The 17,928-nt window shown below is 31.0% G+C and overlaps 2 protein-coding genes across 2 annotated transcripts; one reads left to right on the top strand and one right to left on the bottom strand.

Moving 5' to 3' along the window:
• Positions 1-2,486: 2,486 nt before the first annotated feature.
• On the bottom strand, positions 2,487-2,786 carry OCT59_003785 (uncharacterized protein; the record flags this gene model as incomplete). The annotated part of the gene is made up of 1 exon (XM_066147873.1): positions 2,487-2,786. One exon carries the CDS (start codon positions 2,784-2,786, stop codon positions 2,487-2,489), a length of 300 nt encoding a protein of 99 aa, XP_065996531.1.
• Positions 2,787-16,771: 13,985 nt separating this feature from the next.
• OCT59_003784 (uncharacterized protein) lies at positions 16,772-17,719 on the top strand (the record flags this gene model as incomplete). Its single annotated transcript, XM_066147872.1, has 5 exons — positions 16,772-16,795; positions 16,870-16,959; positions 17,055-17,120; positions 17,191-17,275; positions 17,382-17,719. 5 exons carry the CDS (start codon positions 16,772-16,774, stop codon positions 17,717-17,719), a joined length of 603 nt encoding a protein of 200 aa, XP_065996530.1.
• Positions 17,720-17,928: the final 209 nt, after the last annotated feature.

Below are 17,928 nucleotides of genomic sequence, written 5' to 3'. Positions count from 1 at the left end.
CGTTCTTAACTCATGTTCTTCTTTATGTGTCCTATATTCACTTTCCCATTGATGGTACCATTCCATCGTATACTCCAATTAAATTATTATAAATATTCATCCAGAATTCAAATTGAAATTCCACTCTCTTATATATCATTTTTATCGCTTCTATTTTGATCTTCTAACCATCCTTTACTATATTGTCCTTTCCTATTACCTATATTGAATGTATAATCTTTCTTTCATTATGAATATTCATTTCACAACTTATTTTTTTTTTTTCTAAATCTTTTACTTATTCATAATATTCTTATATTAATCTTTCAATCTTTAAATCCTCTTTTTTTTGATTTTCACAAGTTTCTTCTGCTATTCTTATCTTTCATAATTTCATGTATATATTTTACTGCGCCATTAATTCAAAAATTATTCTAAGTCCACAATCTCCTCAGACTGCGGAGGTTTTTATTGCGCATTCTAAAAATTCCAAAAATTTTCTAAGTTTTTACTGCGCCTCAAAATTTTCTTTTATCATCAAAATTTGTAATTTTCGCATTTCACGAACTTCAAAATTCTCATAACTTCTAAAGTTTGTGAATTTTTAGTTCTTTTTCATTATATATGTAATCTTTACATCTATATATTCAATATTATGCAAAATATCTTCTTTGTTTAATCTTGTACTAATTCTTATTATCACCATTATGTCGACACACAACATATTATACTTTATGCGACACACGCATTTACACTTATGCGACACACGCATTTACACTTATGCGACACACGCATTTATACTTATTTAACGGTGTTTCTTCTTATTTATTATCTTTTACAATTTAATAACCTATACTCGGCTTGCCTTTACCTTCACAATGAAGTATAGTAGTTTCGAGGTTTGCTATTCACATTTTATCATTTGACCAGCAAATATTCCTAAATTTCGCATTATTCCATAACGTTCATCTTCTTTTCGTGAGTTCAATTGCGCATTTCTCTAAATGCTTTCAGTTTTATCTGAAGAAGTTATACTCACGATGGTTTCTCTTTTTGCCTTGTGAATTCAATTACGCATTTTCAAAATGCTTTCAGTAGGGAGATGTTCCACTCACGTCTGAGTCCAATTATTTCAATTCCCATCTGAAGAAGTTATATTCACAGCCGGTGTTTTTGTAATAGGTTCTCACGTAACCCTTGTGTTTTAAATAGGTTCCCACGCAACCCTTGTGTTTTGGTAATAGGTTCCCACGTAACCCTTGAGTTTATAGCTTACTCGTCAACTTTTCATTACAACATTGTATCCCCAGGAACTTCTGGCATCTGCAAAATACAATGGTGCCCCTCCCAGAATACCACATCTTACGAGGGCTTCCTAAATTTCTCGGTTTTACAATTATTAGCGCGAAAACTTCAAAGACAACAACTTTTGTGACTTACTACAATACTTTCCGGATTTTCCTGTAATAAATCTATTATTTTGAAACGAGTTCATTATATTCCATCATATCACCGCATCCTTCTTTTTATAATTCCTAAGGTAGGTGTACAATATCGCTATTTCGCCCGTTCCCATTTTAAAGTTTTTCAGGTACTTACAACCTTTTTCCCCAATATTATATTTTAATTCTAACACCTCTTTTTCTGAGTTCAGATTCTTCGGAATACCACGTCGGTACCATGATCGGAACGATCCTTCCCTTCGCGAGTGATCAATTCACTTAGTTGTTAACCGTTTCCTTCTTAATACCGCATAGGTACTTGACTATATGAAGATAGTCAAAATGTCGACGCAAAGTCGACATTTCCTTTCTTGGAGCATGCACCAAATTGTCACCCCGTCTGCCACCCAGCGGTAAACAAACTTCCCTGCTTTAACGTATATACGTTCTCCACGAAACATTAATATTCTTGCTTGGTTTAGTTTTATTACTACTTAACTTTCAAATTGCGATAGCTCTCGCCACGATATTTCATCCATTATCTTCTTTCAAAATACGATAGTTCTCTTTACAAAAGTTTATATTTTATTCATTTCATAATTCTTGTTATGACATTAAATTCACCATGAATTTGTCCAATTAAAATTAATTAAGCGAACATTACAGTAAAGTTTAGGGCGAACCTATTACCTTTAAAATAACATTACGCTTTACTAACAATTAATTAAACAAAATTACTTTTTCATCATAAGAAAATAGTAACAAAAACAATCGAAACAATTTATTTTCATATCAAAGGGTATTTTATTTATTCTTCATAAAATTCACAATTAACTAATTTACTTAAAGTTTTACATCGTATCTGACGACTGTGGAATTCACTTCCCATTCCGCTCCTATTTAAACCAACTTTCTTATTCTTTCTTTTCCTACTTCTTATTTCTTTCTAATATTTTATATGTTATCTTTTATGCGCTATCTTATATGCTATTTTATATGTTATCTTTTCTAATATGTTATACTATTTTAATATGCTATCTTTTCTTTAAAATAATCTTTCGCATATTATGTCGTAAAGATATAATCCCTCTTTTGTGGCTGTGCTATCTTTTCTTTAAAATAAAATAATCTTTCAAATATTATATCGTAAAGATCCATCTTTTGTGGCTGTGCTATCTTTTCTTTAAAATAAAATAATCTTTCAAATATTATATCGTAAAGATCCATCTTTTGTGGCTGTGCTATCTTTTCTTTAAAATAAAATAATCTTTCAAATATTATATCGTAAAGATCCATCTTTTGTGGCTGTGCTATCTCTTCTTTAAAATAAAATAATCTTTCAAATATTATATCATAAAGATCCATCTTTTGTGGCTGTGTTATCTTTTCTACTGCGTCTCGTCAGCTATTCTTCTACTGCGGCTGCAGTTCATCAATATTTTACATGTTCCTATTTTTTTTTGTTCCTTTAATTCGCTATCCTTCCTTTTTATATGATTTATCATTTGTGGCTTATGATTACTCCTCCTAATTGTTCCTATTGTTGAACTTGATAAACTGGTTGCCAAGCCACATCGATCAACTCCCCACTTGATCTATTGGTTCTCCGTTAATCATTTAATAAACATTACATCATGTAGATCATTCCTTCTCCTAAAAGTTTATCCTTTCCGGTTAATTTTATCCAATCATGTGACTTTCTATCGTTTGATCTTTTATTCCATATTATTCCTCCATATTATGCGATTACTTCAGTATCTATGGCTACAACGTTTTCAAAGTCTTGTTAAGTTGGCTTTAAATACATCCAAAGAAAGACATTGATAAATGGGAGTATGGCCATTGGGGTAGGTTAAATCAGGCACAGACGATAAATCAGCACGTGACAAACGGAAGGGAGTCGAGAGTAATGAGGCTAAAGTATTAGTGATATAATCTTGTTTAAAAATTAAAAGAGAAGACCAACAAGTCCAATCCAAAACCATCAAAGGAGAAATAGGAATTAAACAATAAAATTGAATAAATCGCAACCTATAATTAAAAAGTGATTTCATAAAAACAGAAGAAGAATTTGCTAACAAAAATAAATTAGTAAAATGACTTTGTTGTTGAAATGAAAATAAATTGATCAAACCCAAAGCATGTGTTAAATATAACACCACATTAGGAACAGAGCGTGATAATTTGGCCTTGTGTTTAACTAAGGCACGAACTGAAGAAGTAATAGTGGAGCATTCAGCCTCAGATAAATGGGTGACTTGCATTCGATAATCCAATTTCGGAATCAAAATAGTATTATAAAGATACACCACTTGTTGAACAGTCAGTTTCGCAAGGCGAAGAATTGCAGAGAAAGAATTACATTCTCGTTTAAGTTGTTGCCAGATGAAATTCCTAGAGCCATTAATATTAAACCAAACTCCCAGAAAACGGAAGGATGAGGACATAGGGATAGGAGTAACAGTAATGTTGGTTGTAGAGTTGAGTGACGAAGTCAATAAATTAAAGGCTATAGGAGACAAATCTCGAGAAGCAGCAACTGCATTAGTGGCTAAAACATATTTGTTATGGTTGGCTGAGGTATTGTTTAAACAATAAAATTCTTCAGTAATAGACAACATATGTTCCATTCCTTCTTTAGAAGAAGAGATCAAAGTAGAATCATCCATAAACACCAAATTATTAATGTCTAAAGCGTCAAGAGAACAAGAAGCTGATGAGACAGTACAGGAAGCTATTGGAGAAACTAAACGATAAGGGTCTTTCTTCTCATTTTTGAGAACTGTGAGTAGAGGGTCTAAATAAATAATCCATAAAAGCGGAGAGATAACTTCACCTTGGTCTATACCAATTCTAACTCTATATGGTGGAGTGGGGCCATGTGCAGTAATGACACGGTTAGAACGTGACATAAATAAAGAGAGTAAGAATTGAATTGCATGTTGAGGCAACCGTAAACGTTGAAGAGCAAAACGCAACATAGATAAATCTACAGAGTCAAATGCTTTTGAAATGTCTTGAGAGAGAATCCATAAGGGTTGTTTAACAACTACCGAATCATGGATAATGAATTCCAGAGTAATAATAGGATCACGACAGGAACTTCTAGGTAAACCTGCGAAATTACCACCTTGAAGAACATGGTGGGAGGCGAGCAAAGGAGCGAGACGATTGTAAAAGAGCTTAACCAAAGCCTTGCGAATCACCTCCAATAAAGTAATAGGATGAGTGTTTTTGAGTTGGCACTTCCATTCATGCGGTTTGGGAATAGGAAAGACAGTAGCTTGTCTCCATAAGTCAGGGATATTCGCATCTGATAAACAGGCGCAAATTAAGCTGAAAAGTAGAGCAGAAGCAGAAGGACCTAGGTGTTTTAACATCTCGTACGAGATCATAGAAGGACCTGGGCTTTATCGTTAGGCATAAAGGAAATTGTCGAGGACCATTCATCAAGGGTAGGAGGATCCATTAGTGAATCAAAAATAGCTGAAGAAACATCAGCAAGTGGTGCATAAGTATTAGACCATCGTTCAGGCAAATCCTGTATGAAAGAAGAAGGAGTAGAAGTAATTGGAACAAAGTTTTGAAAATGTTCAATAACTTCTTGATCAATAGCATCTGGAGAAGTTAAAAGAGTAGGGTGTGTTAGATGATCAATAAAGACACGATCAAGAACAATTCGTCGTCTGGTTCGTGACAAAGCAGATTCAATAAAAGTGGAAATATCATTGGTAAAGTTATCATTCCGAGCATCAATTTTAGCCTGAATAGAAGAGGCTTGAAATTCTTTTTCTTTAAGCAAAAGAAGACTTCGCAAAAGCAAAGTCATTATTTCTAGGGTTTGAAGTAAATTGGCAAAATCATCAATTCTTGCATCTCGAAGAAAAGGAGGAAAAGTAATAGGTGTAACAAAAGTTTGTTTATAAAAGGATAAAATATTATTAAGACGTATATAATATGAAGACCACTTAGTCTCATAATGCATAGAGTATGAGATAGGGGTCTTATGAAGAGAACGGATAGTTTTAGCCACTTTAGACAAAAATCTATAGGACTGGCATAAACTTTCCAAGTCTTTAGGCTTCTTTGGAATATAAGTATTGCCCACAGTAACTGAAGGTAAAGTGGAATTAGCAGCTTTGATAATCCTAGAATGGAGATATTCACACTTCTGATTGAGAGGCCAAGCGTCAAAAATAAGTGGATCAATTGGACATAATTTATCCAAATTATCAGCAAAAGCAGTCCACTGATCAATAGAAATGGAATCATATTTGAAAACACGTCGAGTATTACGACCAAGTTGACGAGCTCGTGCAGATTTAATAGCATCTGATAATAATGAAGCATCAAAATAGGTAATAATAGGGTTATGGTCAGAAATGTGTAAATCATGAGAATCAAAAATAGAAGCTGTTAACATATATTGGCGAAGAAGTGGATAAGACCAAACAAAGTCAATACGAGTAATAGTGTCCAAATGGTGATAAGTACCCAATGTACCAGATAGGTTAAGGGGGGTGCAATCCTCATAATTATGGGAAAGCAAATAATGGAATAGTTTGTGAATTCGTTTAGCAGCAACCTGAGGTTGATGCAAAAAAATAGGGTAATATTTCTCCAGATTCATATTAAAATCACCGCAAATAGCATGGTGAAAATTTTGTGAAGAAGTTTGGGAAATTAAAGAAATTAATTGATCAATGACTTCGTAACGAAGAACAAGATTATTTGTAGGGGGAATGTAGACGACAAATATACGCAATTTAACATTGCCTTTAAAAAACAAGTCTACAGAAAGAATACGGGAGGAATGGGATTGATAAAATTGGACATGAGTGGCTAAAGAGTTATGTATGAATAAAGAAACACCACCAGAAGAGCGGCCGTGTTTGGTGGAGTCCAAATCAGAATGAAAAGAAGTATAATCACAAACTCGTTTAGACAAAAATTTCATTTGTTTAGGTGATAGGTGTGTATCAACGATACCGCCAAAGGAAACGTGATTTTGTAAAAAGAAAGAAGAAATTTGGTCCATTTTAAAGGAACCTTGACCAGGAGTTTTAAGACCATTAACATTAAAAGAAGAATGTTAAAAGAATTGGGGATGGGGGAAGTAGAGGAAGAGGAAGAAAATAAAGTATCAGATAAAGGATCATTAAAAATATCACTAAAATCAACGGAGTTGGGGGGATTTCGCACAAAGGTATCATAATCTATATTATCGTTCATCATTATAACACTATGATAGAAACTGCGGGGTGAAAGAAAGAGATAACAAATTAATCAGACGAAGTCTTATTGACTAAGTCTGAGGAAGAGCCACCAGAAATGGAGCTAATAAATCTTTCAATGGAGCCAAATAAGTGATCGAATTTGTTATCTAAAGAGCATTGAAATGAATAAATTTCAGCACGTTCTTTATTAATAGCAGCTTCATCAGCATTTTCGGGGATGGGGGAAGAAGAAATGGTAGAACGGGGAACAGGAACCGTTGGGGGAGGGAGAACTGGGCCGGAATTAGGCCTGTTCGAAGTGGGCGGGTTAGATTGTGTTAGATAAGGGGGGGTGCATTGGTGGTTGTCAACAAGCATATGTGAAGAATCATTGGGATCAGGCGGGAGAACATTGTCATGCATATGTCCAAAAACACGAAGTTCCAGCCGAGACATCCTCTGATCAGCTAATTCAAGAGCATGGATTCTAGCTCGTACACTAGCCATATCTTCTTGAAGGCTTTGAGCACCGAAAGGATCTCTTGAATTTAGGAACAATTAGGATCCACCGAGGGAGGTTTATGACCAGATGAGTTGGAAGTAGAGGTATTATTACGTTGGGAAGTAGAAAAGGAAACTGAACGGTCTTTGCCTTTACGCTCATTAGAGCGAGGTTGTTGTGCAGATTGGACAGGTTTATTGGAATTAGAAGAATTGGGTGAAGAAGTATTATTGGTATTATTATTGCTCCGTCCAGTGTTGTTGGCTGAATGAATACGTTATCAGGAATTAGAACAGTCTTTGGATTGAGAACGGGAACGATGTCTACTTCGATTAACAGATGAGTCATGGTTATTCGATCGTCCAATATTAAAACGTTCTTTTAAGTGTGCAACAGGATTACGGGTGCGAGAGCGACCACGAGAATTGTTCAATGGGCATGCGGTAGGGGCGCAGCCAAGTTTGCCGCATCTGTGGCAAAGCTTGTTTGTATTCTCCAGGAGTTCTCATTGGAGTCTGTGGCCTTGCAGTGCGATTGATTGTTCCATTGCGGTATCCATCATTTGTTGTGATTTAAAGGTGATGTAAGCCCATCGTTTAGGTTTATAGGAATTAAGAGATAGTGGTATATTAACGGCCATGGCGCCAATTGCTTGTACTAAGGGCGCTAAATGCACATCTTTTGTGTTAGGAGGGAGTTGAGATAAAACGGCGACGAATTCACGTCGTGATTTCTTCTGATCAAGGGTGAGGGAGCATGGTGTAATACGTAAACAAGTGGAATAACAATAGATCGCCCATTGTTTATCCATGAAATGTTGGATGGAAGAAGCATCATCATAAACAATACGAACTTGCTAAACTTTAGCATTGGCACGTGTATAGAGGCGACAGGATTGTATGTTACCGTATTTTTTAAAAAGAGCTATAATATCATCTTTTTTGATGAAAAACGGGATGTCAGTAATTTGAATAGCCCGGAGATCTTCATCAGTTCGGAGTTGCTGAGGGTCATGTAGAAAAAATCGGAGATCGGTAAAATCTTCATGTTGGAGAGAAAGGCAGGCATCACGTTCAGTAGTTGAATTAAAATGAATGATTAATCTTTTGAGGTCACCAGAACCAGACATGCGAGCACGGCCAATGTAAGAGTGATAAGTTTCCAAAAGGAGATTATTGACAGTGTCAATCATAGCCTGATTAGTAGGGTACTTTTTAACAAATTCAGGGGAAGTATTAGGCGCCGCAGCAGCCTGATAATCACGCCTAAGAATGGAAATAGTGGGCGTGTCAAGGGGAAGAGGGGAAGTATCATTGGTATCCATAATGTCATTATTAGGAGACGCGTCTAAGGGGGAAGTTTCTTTGTCTTTTGGAGCATGCATGGACGCGTCAGTACCAGACGCAACAGAACCAGGCGCAGAAGGCACAGTAGTATCTTTAGGAGGAGGAGACGAAAAATTGTTAGCATTATTTTGTTGAGGAGGAGTAGTATTGCTACCTCCAGCGTCAGCCGCTGAGTCGGCGACAAAGTCTTCTTCCATAGGATTTTCTGGGAGCGTACGGGTACGTTTGGAAGAGTTGTTTTTATTGTTTATTTGTTCATTATCTGAGTTCGAAACGTCAGAGCCAGAGTCTTTATTTTTGTTTCGTTTATCTTGACGCTTGGCAGGTCCCCCGTTAGGATTATTGCCAGCTTTTTTGTTACCTTTGGGAGGCATTTTAGGAGTAAAATAAGAGATGTGTTAATACGAAGAATAAAAAATTTTTTCCGCGAAATTTTTGACCAAGGATCTACAAGAAAGAGTTAGCAGATCGGGATCTAAGTCACACTTTTGGCAAATTGGCCTATTTTTCAAAGGCTTAAAAAATTGTTTTTTGTAAATATTTTGGCATCCAGTAGTCCAATTTTGATGAACTTTTTTAAATTGTAGAGCTAAATAAGGGCTACAAAATAAAAAAAGTTCATTAAAATTGGATTACTGAATGCTGAAAACTTGAGATATTTACAAAAAATGATTTTTTGAGTTTTAGCAAAAAGGGGTGTTTTTGGCCAAAAGTCTATTATGACCTTTATATTAGATATCCGGGGTTCTGGTTTGACTTAATAGACTTTTATTATAAAATTTTAGTATTTATATTATAATAAATTATTTGATATAATATAACGAATTATTTATTAGTATATCGTATAATGGATATTTATTATATAAAATTGAATATTCGTTATAATATTTATATACAATCTAAACATAGATTATATTATTTAATTACAATTTATTATATTATATAATATATAATACATTACAAAAACACAGATCGAAAAGTGAAAATCAGGCATCAATCAGTTACCAATCAGTCACCAATCAGGTAGCTGATTGATGACTGATTGGTGACTGATTGGTGACTGATTGGCATTTTCGCCAAATACTGTTACCAATCAGGCAGTTTGCTAACTTTTGATCCAATGATTAGAAAAGAATTAAATATAGCTTATTGGAATCATCTCAACAAGACGAATCTAATGGTAGTAAAATCGCATTTCTAGGATTAATACTTGATGAAAATTAAGTAAAATATAAAAATAAAAATATCTTATTTATATTTTATTTAATTTTTTATTAACTATTAATTCTAGAAATGCGATTTTACTACCATTAGATTCATCTTGTTGAGACAATTCCAATGAGATATATTTTATCCTTTTCTGATTATTGGATCAAAAGTTAGCAAACTGCCTGATTGGTGACTGATTGATGCCTGATTTTTTACTTTTCGACCTGTGAAAAATACTATTTAGTTTACATTAATAATAAAACTATTATATAATATATTACAAAGTATACTATTTAGTTTATATTAATAAAACTATCAAAATTCGTTTATTTTGCAAAAATAAACTATTGCTTTGAAACTTCCTTTTTTAACTTTTTAATAAATTTTAATTCTTTCTATTTTATACTAAAAATATTTTCTTATTATTTCAAATATAAATAATTTTATCATAAAATCCAATATCTTTATTATAAGTAATAAGTGGTAATAAAAGATCCAAATCTTCTATTTTTTTTTTTTAATTATTATTATTATTATTAGGAAGAACTGATTTTAAAATCACTTCATTTGATATCATATTTGTTGTGATTTTAGAATCATTATATTAAATATATTCATATGCGCTAATTTACACTGTAACCCTAAATTTTTGAGATAACCCCAAATTTTTATAGCCAATAATAATGATGGTCAAACATCTGACACATTTAGCGTCACCAAAAGTTACTATGCAGTATTTTTCAGATTTTCCGTTATTCATAGTACTAAAGCCCAGTAAGAAAAATCGCATACTGAAAATATACTGAAAATATACTGAATTTTAAGAATATTTAACTATATAATCATGTATATTATAAGTATAAATTAAATATAATTTTAGTATATTTTATGTAAGATATTTATATCCATAAATAATGCTAAAATTATGTTTAAATATACTGTATTTAATATGTAAAAAGCTCATAAAACACCCTTAAATTTTGCCTCTTTAAGTATATTTTAAGTGCAAATTTTATGTCATTAATTTCTACTTAATTTCAGGATAATTTTATTTCGTGTTATTATATATATTTAAGTATATTTAAAGCCCATTTTCAGTGTATTATAAATATGATTCAATTGTATTTTGCATATATTTTAATAATATTTCAATTAGAAATAACATATATTTTTAGTAGTTTTAAAGGTCAATTTAGTTCAAATAAAATAATATTTTATGTATCTTTTAATTAAAAATAGCATACATTTTTACTTGCATTAAAGATTATTTTAATTACATTTTTACATTTGATAATAATGATATTTTTAGTATATAAATACAATATCGATATGGTTTGATTATATTTCAATAATAATTCGTGTACATTTTAAAGGCTATGCTAATAACCAATGATACAAATAATTTCTATAGTAAAGTAAAATGTTTAATTTCATATTTCTGAAACTATATAAAACGAAAATAAATAAAGAATAAAATAAATAAAGAAAAGAAGATACAGTTAGGAAAACTTATTTTTCATACCCATTACACAATAACTCGAGACCCATTTAATTTAATGTACTTATTAAAGAGGGGAAAAAGTTATATTAGTAATTTAGTTATTTAATTTTAAATCCAATACAATAAAGTTTGATGCATACCTGTTTAATAAACATAATTTTTAAGTAAAAAATACTTATACACGTCTACAATTAACACCTCGACACGGACCTATTTAATTTAATGTACTTGTTAAAGAGGGGAAAAAGTTATATTAGTAATTTAGTTATTTAATTTTAAATCCAATACAATAAAGTTTGATGCATACCTGTTTAATAAACATAATTTTTAAGTAAAAAATACTTATACACGTCTACAATTAACACCTCGACACGGACCTATTTAATTTAATGTACTTGTTAAAGAGGGGAAAAAGGTATATTAGTAATTTAATTATTTAATTTTAAATCCAATACAATAAAGTTTGATGCATACCTGTTAATAAACATAAAAAAATACTTATACACGTCTACATTCTACAGTTAACACCTGACACGGCTACATTAAAATAGAAAAAATAAAAGAATCAGTTAATATTAATTTCGACAGTAACTAACTATTGGATAATTGATATTGTGGTGGAAAATTTATGTATTCATACCGTCTCTCCCTGTAATATAGTCAGCTTCTCTTCTAAGTAGGGTTAATTAAAACTTTCTAATTCCAGAAATTCAAGGTTTTGTATCTTGTATCCTTTATTCCTGGTAAAATATTTTTCGTCAGTAAGTTTATAAATAATATAGACTTATTACCAGAATAACATAGACTTATTACCAATATTTTATCAGAAAAGAGAAAAGTAAAATAAAAAAACAGTGAAATGTTTTGCTTATAATAGGTATTTCATCTATTTCATCATCGCTTATCCGTGTTTAACTATTTTTAGATACAAATAAAGTTAATGGGATAATCTTATTCGTGTTTAGCTATTTTTAGAAATTAATCAATATACAACAAATATTCTTAATTATCGGGTTTTTTACTAGAACATAAAAAGTTTTATTATAAGTGCGAACTGCTGCAAGAAATCAATGCCCAATATTTTCCCAATTAGAGTCATCAAATGCATTTTCTTTATCAATTATATAATATCTATTATCTATTTTAGCAAAACCTATACAATGATCTAAACATCTTACATCGATAAATTCTTTTGATCTGAATTGAGTAAAATGTTTACATCCATATTCATCTTCTACAATTTTTGATGTTAATTGTACATAGGCTAACATGTAAACCTGATGGTTGAATTCATGGACAAGATAATAATTTACGATTCCATATATATCTACAATAACGAGTTGAGGAGGCGCATTGGGTCTGTGGGCAAGTTTATCTATTGTGCGTCTTATCTAAAAATATTTATAAATAAAATATAAAATCAATATTAAAATTATATCAAAAAAATAAAAAAATAGCAATGATAGTAATCAAAGATTATAAATTTTACCTGAGCACAATAATTATTTCTTGCAATTTTATTATTTCTTTTTATACAACAGCTACTAATATATTGTCCATCTGAAGTTCTTAATCTTCCATATCTTACACCATAATTATTAACCTCCTAAAAAACGAAATTATTTTGTTATTGTAATGATGAATTTAAAATTAAATAAAATAAAGCTTTATATTACCATTTCTAAATCATTACGATTTATATTGCTTGATCCTTCGTAAAATTTAATCAGATGTTTGTGTTCAGAGAATATTGAGTAGAAGGGGAATAAAATTCTTCTTCATACCCTTCAGTACTAAAGACCCGTTCCTTACTCCATTGTTTTAGCGGGTTTTCTTTGAAAATAGCTTTTGAGATAGAAAAAAATGGTAACATATAAAATTGCTGTAACAAAGTAAGCATATTTGCAAGGTTGCTATATGGCTTGATCTTTGATTTAATGAGTGGTTGTAATATACCACACACCCTTTCTATAGGAAACTGCCAATGGGTCCAACTAGGGCCACAATATTTAATAGAATTTGCTACATGTAAGAGGTAATGGAAACTTATCTTACATGCTGCTAAACGTTGGCCATTGTTCTGATAATACTCTCTAAAATAATTAATCATTATTTTAATTATTATACAATTATAAATTATAAGACAGAAATCATTACCTTTCATAATAATCTGAAAATTTTTTAAGCAAAATTTGTACATCATCAATTTGTTCTTCAGATATTTCAGGTTCTAAACAAAGCTTTACAGACTTCACAAAGTTTGCCCATCCTTGAAGATGCCTATTATGTAACGAAAAGTAAAATTTACTTTTTGATTAGTTAAAAAAATTTAAAAATGTATTAATTTAACTTTTTACTTTTTATTAAAATACCTTTTATCCAGATACACCTTTAGTAATGGTAATGAAAATAAAATTATCCAATTTCTCCATTCTACCGCTTTGTAACCATTATGATATTTAAATATGTCACGTGGAGGGCGACCAATTTCAATAGGCATATCTTTTTTTACTTTTTCCATTTGTATGCCAATACTTTCCCACTGTGATTTTGATAACTCATAATCACTAGACAATAATAGATTGTTATAAAAAAATTTTCCACTCCAATGTGCATACATTGACGGTGCCACATTCTCGAAGAATAAATGCATTATATCTGTTGGGAAAGACCATGGAAATAATAATGTTTGTAATTTTAACAATTCACTGGACCCTTTAATTCCTGTATAGTAAAGTAATAATAATTAATACAGAGATGTAAGTATACTTTTACTTTTTTTCTCAAGAAAATCATACCTGTTTCTCTGATCATTTCATCTTTTCGATCTTTATTCGTTTCTTCTTCAATTAATTTTCCCATATTGATCGTGTCATCATGATTTCTTATATTGCAAAAAGCAGATGATGGATAGTATATGTGTTTATTTGATGGGTGACAAGTCCCTTTTATCATACAAAAACGACAACCTTTATACGAATTGTGTCCAGAGAGGTTTAAGCTTTTGCTTAACGCTGGAACATCCCCCATCCATGTTAATAAATGTGCGCGTAAAATAAAAGGTTCATTTGTTCGTCCATCTATACATTGAACTCCTTCTATAATATTTAACAAAATAAAATTTCAATTATAGAAAAAATACATTTTTATTAGATATTAAAATTAGCTATACCTTCAAGTTCTTGTAATTCTTTTATAAGAGGGCATAAAAAAGAATTAAAATTCTTTGGCGAACGGGGACCTGGTATTATCATTGTTACCAGTAGATTTTCTTTTTTTACACGAATAGAAGGATGAAGATTATTATTTATTAATAAGATGACCCAACAATCATCGGTTCGTTGTTCAAAGATCTGATATCCATCACATGTCCCAGATAGTGCAATATCCCGTTCATCTTTAAAAAAACCCCTTTGTAATAAATCCTTATATAACCTATTGAAAGAAACATATTTTAATGGCCTTTTTTTTAAAAAAAAATTTACTTTAGTAATTAAATTATACTCACAATCCATCAAAGATATCAGCATATATTTCCTCCTCTCCTTTGTTTTGGGAATAATTACTTCTATATTGTAATTCTTCGGCTCTTTCTTTATTCTTGTATTGAATTATTAGGCGTTCTTTTACCGAAAAAAAAAATGTTGTATTTACAGGTTTGCCATTATCATCAAATCTGTTTTCACCACAAATAGGGCAACTGGCTAAATTTTCATATGATGATGTAAATGCAATACAACTGTTTTTGCAAGTATCGTATCTATGAGGTTCAAAAGGAACTATGCTATTGATTTTTTTTTCAACTTATAGATTGTTAAATTAGAATTAACATTATCAAGTATTTTGTTGAATGCGATGTCAGATATTGAATGGAGTACTTTTGTATGTAAAAGACGTAAACCTTGAATCAATTCATCTAAAATAAATAAATATTATTATTCTATCAAAATTAAAATCAATAAACATAGTATTAACTGTACCATCGTTTATGTTTGTCATTTCAGATTCCTCAAATTCTTTATCATCATCTGTTAATTCATCATTCTCTTCAGAAATATATGCACTTGTTTGTGAACAATCACTTTCAGTTTCTATGTCTCCTTTATCATCTTCTTCATCACAATCTTTATTATCAAGACTTTACCTATCACTATTCTTATCGTAATCTTCGTTATTAGGAATTGGATTACCATTATTATAATCTTCGTTGTCAAGAAATGGCTCATCGCTATCGTCATCATCATAATCTTCTGATCTGCAATTAACATGATTTTGATGATTATTAAAGTATTATTATAACAATAATGTTTAATAAAAGTAAAATTTACTTTTTTTTATAAAACAATTAATTAATTACCTTTTTGGTATGTCTTTTAAAATTACAGGAACATGATCGTTATTTGAAATATTGCTTTCTGAACTTGTATCTGATTTATCCGATTCATCGTCTTCGAACTTTCTTTTTTCAGCTGCGTTACAACTTGAAATTGATTCACTATCGCTTTTTGTTTCTGATCCGCTTTCTGCTTCAGATTCATTAATTTTTTCAATATTTGCTTTTTCTCTTTTTTGATGTTTTTTAAAAGTTTTTCTAGTAGACAACCACTTTCCGTTACCATCTTTAGAATTTATTTTACAAATACGACAAGAACAAAGAAATGGCATTTTGAAACGTGATAGAATTTATGTAACGATCTATTTTTATAAACAATCACATAGTTTGTATTACATGATTGTATTAAATTTACGCATTAAAGTTAGAGGTTGTGTTACAAGATTGTGTATCGTTATTAGAGATGATATAATAATGACAATATTCGTAATAATTATACTGATTGTATTATGAGCAATGGTTCACACAAAGCCATACTAATTGTTCAAAGCCTATTATGAGCAACGGTTCATATAAAAGCCATAATAATTGTTCAAAGCCTATTATGAGCAACGGTTCATATAAAGCCATACTAATTGTATTAAGAGATTGTGTTATGAGCAACGCTCGTACTGATGACCGATAAATTGAATCATTATATTTTATGTATTATTATCAATGAAGTTAATTTAACTGTGTTAATACTGACAAGAATGTAGTCCTAATACTTGTAATAATCTTTCATTAATAATTTCATAATATAATTTTCATGATATTTTTTTTCTTTATGACACCAACACTACAGTGAAATGCAAAAGTTATATTTAAAGGTATAAACTCCCTCTCACCAATTGTTCGCAAGGCTCTCAATCAGTCAGAACCTAAAATAAAGTTATATCGGTTATTAGACATGTTTGATACTGGTCTCCTTAGTGTCCTCGAGCTGGGCTTTGATGCATAAACGAGTCGTAATATATTATTCACAGGGGTAATGAATCAGTTTTTGGAGAGGCACTTTGTTAGACCATCAGGACAGAAAATCAGAAAATGGTGTCGAACAACTATAAATGGTATTTCGCGATCAATAAAAAATAAAAATAAACAACGCGTCAGTCGCGTCACGTTTAAGTATAAAGTATAAATACATGCTATCTTTAGTGATTCTTCATTTCTTTACGCATTTTTTTAAAAAAATTTAAAAAAAATGGAACAAACACCCGAAACTGAGGTATAAAAGTAAAAATATAAAAATATTTTTAATAATCTATAATCAAAAATTCTTACTTTATTACTATATTATAGCTCAGGCCCATATATAAGCCTACGTCTAAATATAATTTACAAGATGCGTTAGGATTAAAAAATGAAAAGCAACGCTGGCTTGCTTATTTGGTAACTATTTATTAATTTTTAATAAAAGATAAAAATTGTTTTTTAATAGTAAATTTTTGTAATAGGAGATAATGTGAGAATGTCTCTACGAAAAGAATGTAGATTTTACCGCCGATTATAGGAGTCAAAAGCATACAATAACTGCACAAATAGTTCGTTCTGTAAATATTAAATTTTAATTTTCGTCATTTCTTTTTTTTTTGAAGTATACTAAAAATTATTATATTATAGTTTAAAAAAAAGGCTCCTGACTTCCCTATAACCGCAGCCGATTGGGCTGTAAAGGAGACGCTTGTTAGTACTATACAAAATAAACGTAAGTTAATAATAACTTTATTTATACCTAGTTGGTTTATAGTAGAAATTAATTATTTCATTTTATTTATAATAGGCTATTATCTGAAAAAAAAAAAATGAATTAGAAAATAATTTAAGAGTTCCACCACAAAATTCTCCAGCATTACAGGACCGTCCTCCACCATCTCCTCAAGCACAACAAGATCCTCCTTCTCCAGTTGAGCCTTCTGATGAACAAGTTCAGATCCGGCCTCCAGTTGAGCCTTCTGATGAACAAGTTCAGATCCGGCCTCCAGAACCACGTACTGATGAACAAGTTCAGGTCCGGCCTCCAGAACCACGTACTAATGAAAAAGTTCAAAGTGATCCTCCAAAAAGGGTCCGGAAACAACGTGTAAATGACAAAGAAAATCAAAATAATGTCCCCAAAAAAAGAGGAAGAAAAGCAAAATCAAGTAAATAAATAAACTTGATCTCGGAGATGACAATTTCTTCGTTCTTGTATAAAACGAATCATACATAGTTTTGACTTAATTAGTTCAATAAATCTTGTTATGATAAACTATTGGTTAATTCATCTTCTCATACACTATATCAGTATTCGGCATTTCATTCGAATTAAATTAAAAATTTGAAGACGTTTAGATTACCTCCGCATAAATAATTTGAATT

The sequence above is a fragment of the Rhizophagus irregularis genome, chromosome 12 (genome assembly GCF_026210795.1).
Source record: "Rhizophagus irregularis chromosome 12, complete sequence".
In the NCBI taxonomy this organism is placed as follows: domain Eukaryota; kingdom Fungi; phylum Glomeromycota; class Glomeromycetes; order Glomerales; family Glomeraceae; genus Rhizophagus; species Rhizophagus irregularis.
Note: the sequence above shows the minus strand (reverse complement) of the source record. Positions and strands in the feature narration are given on the sequence as shown.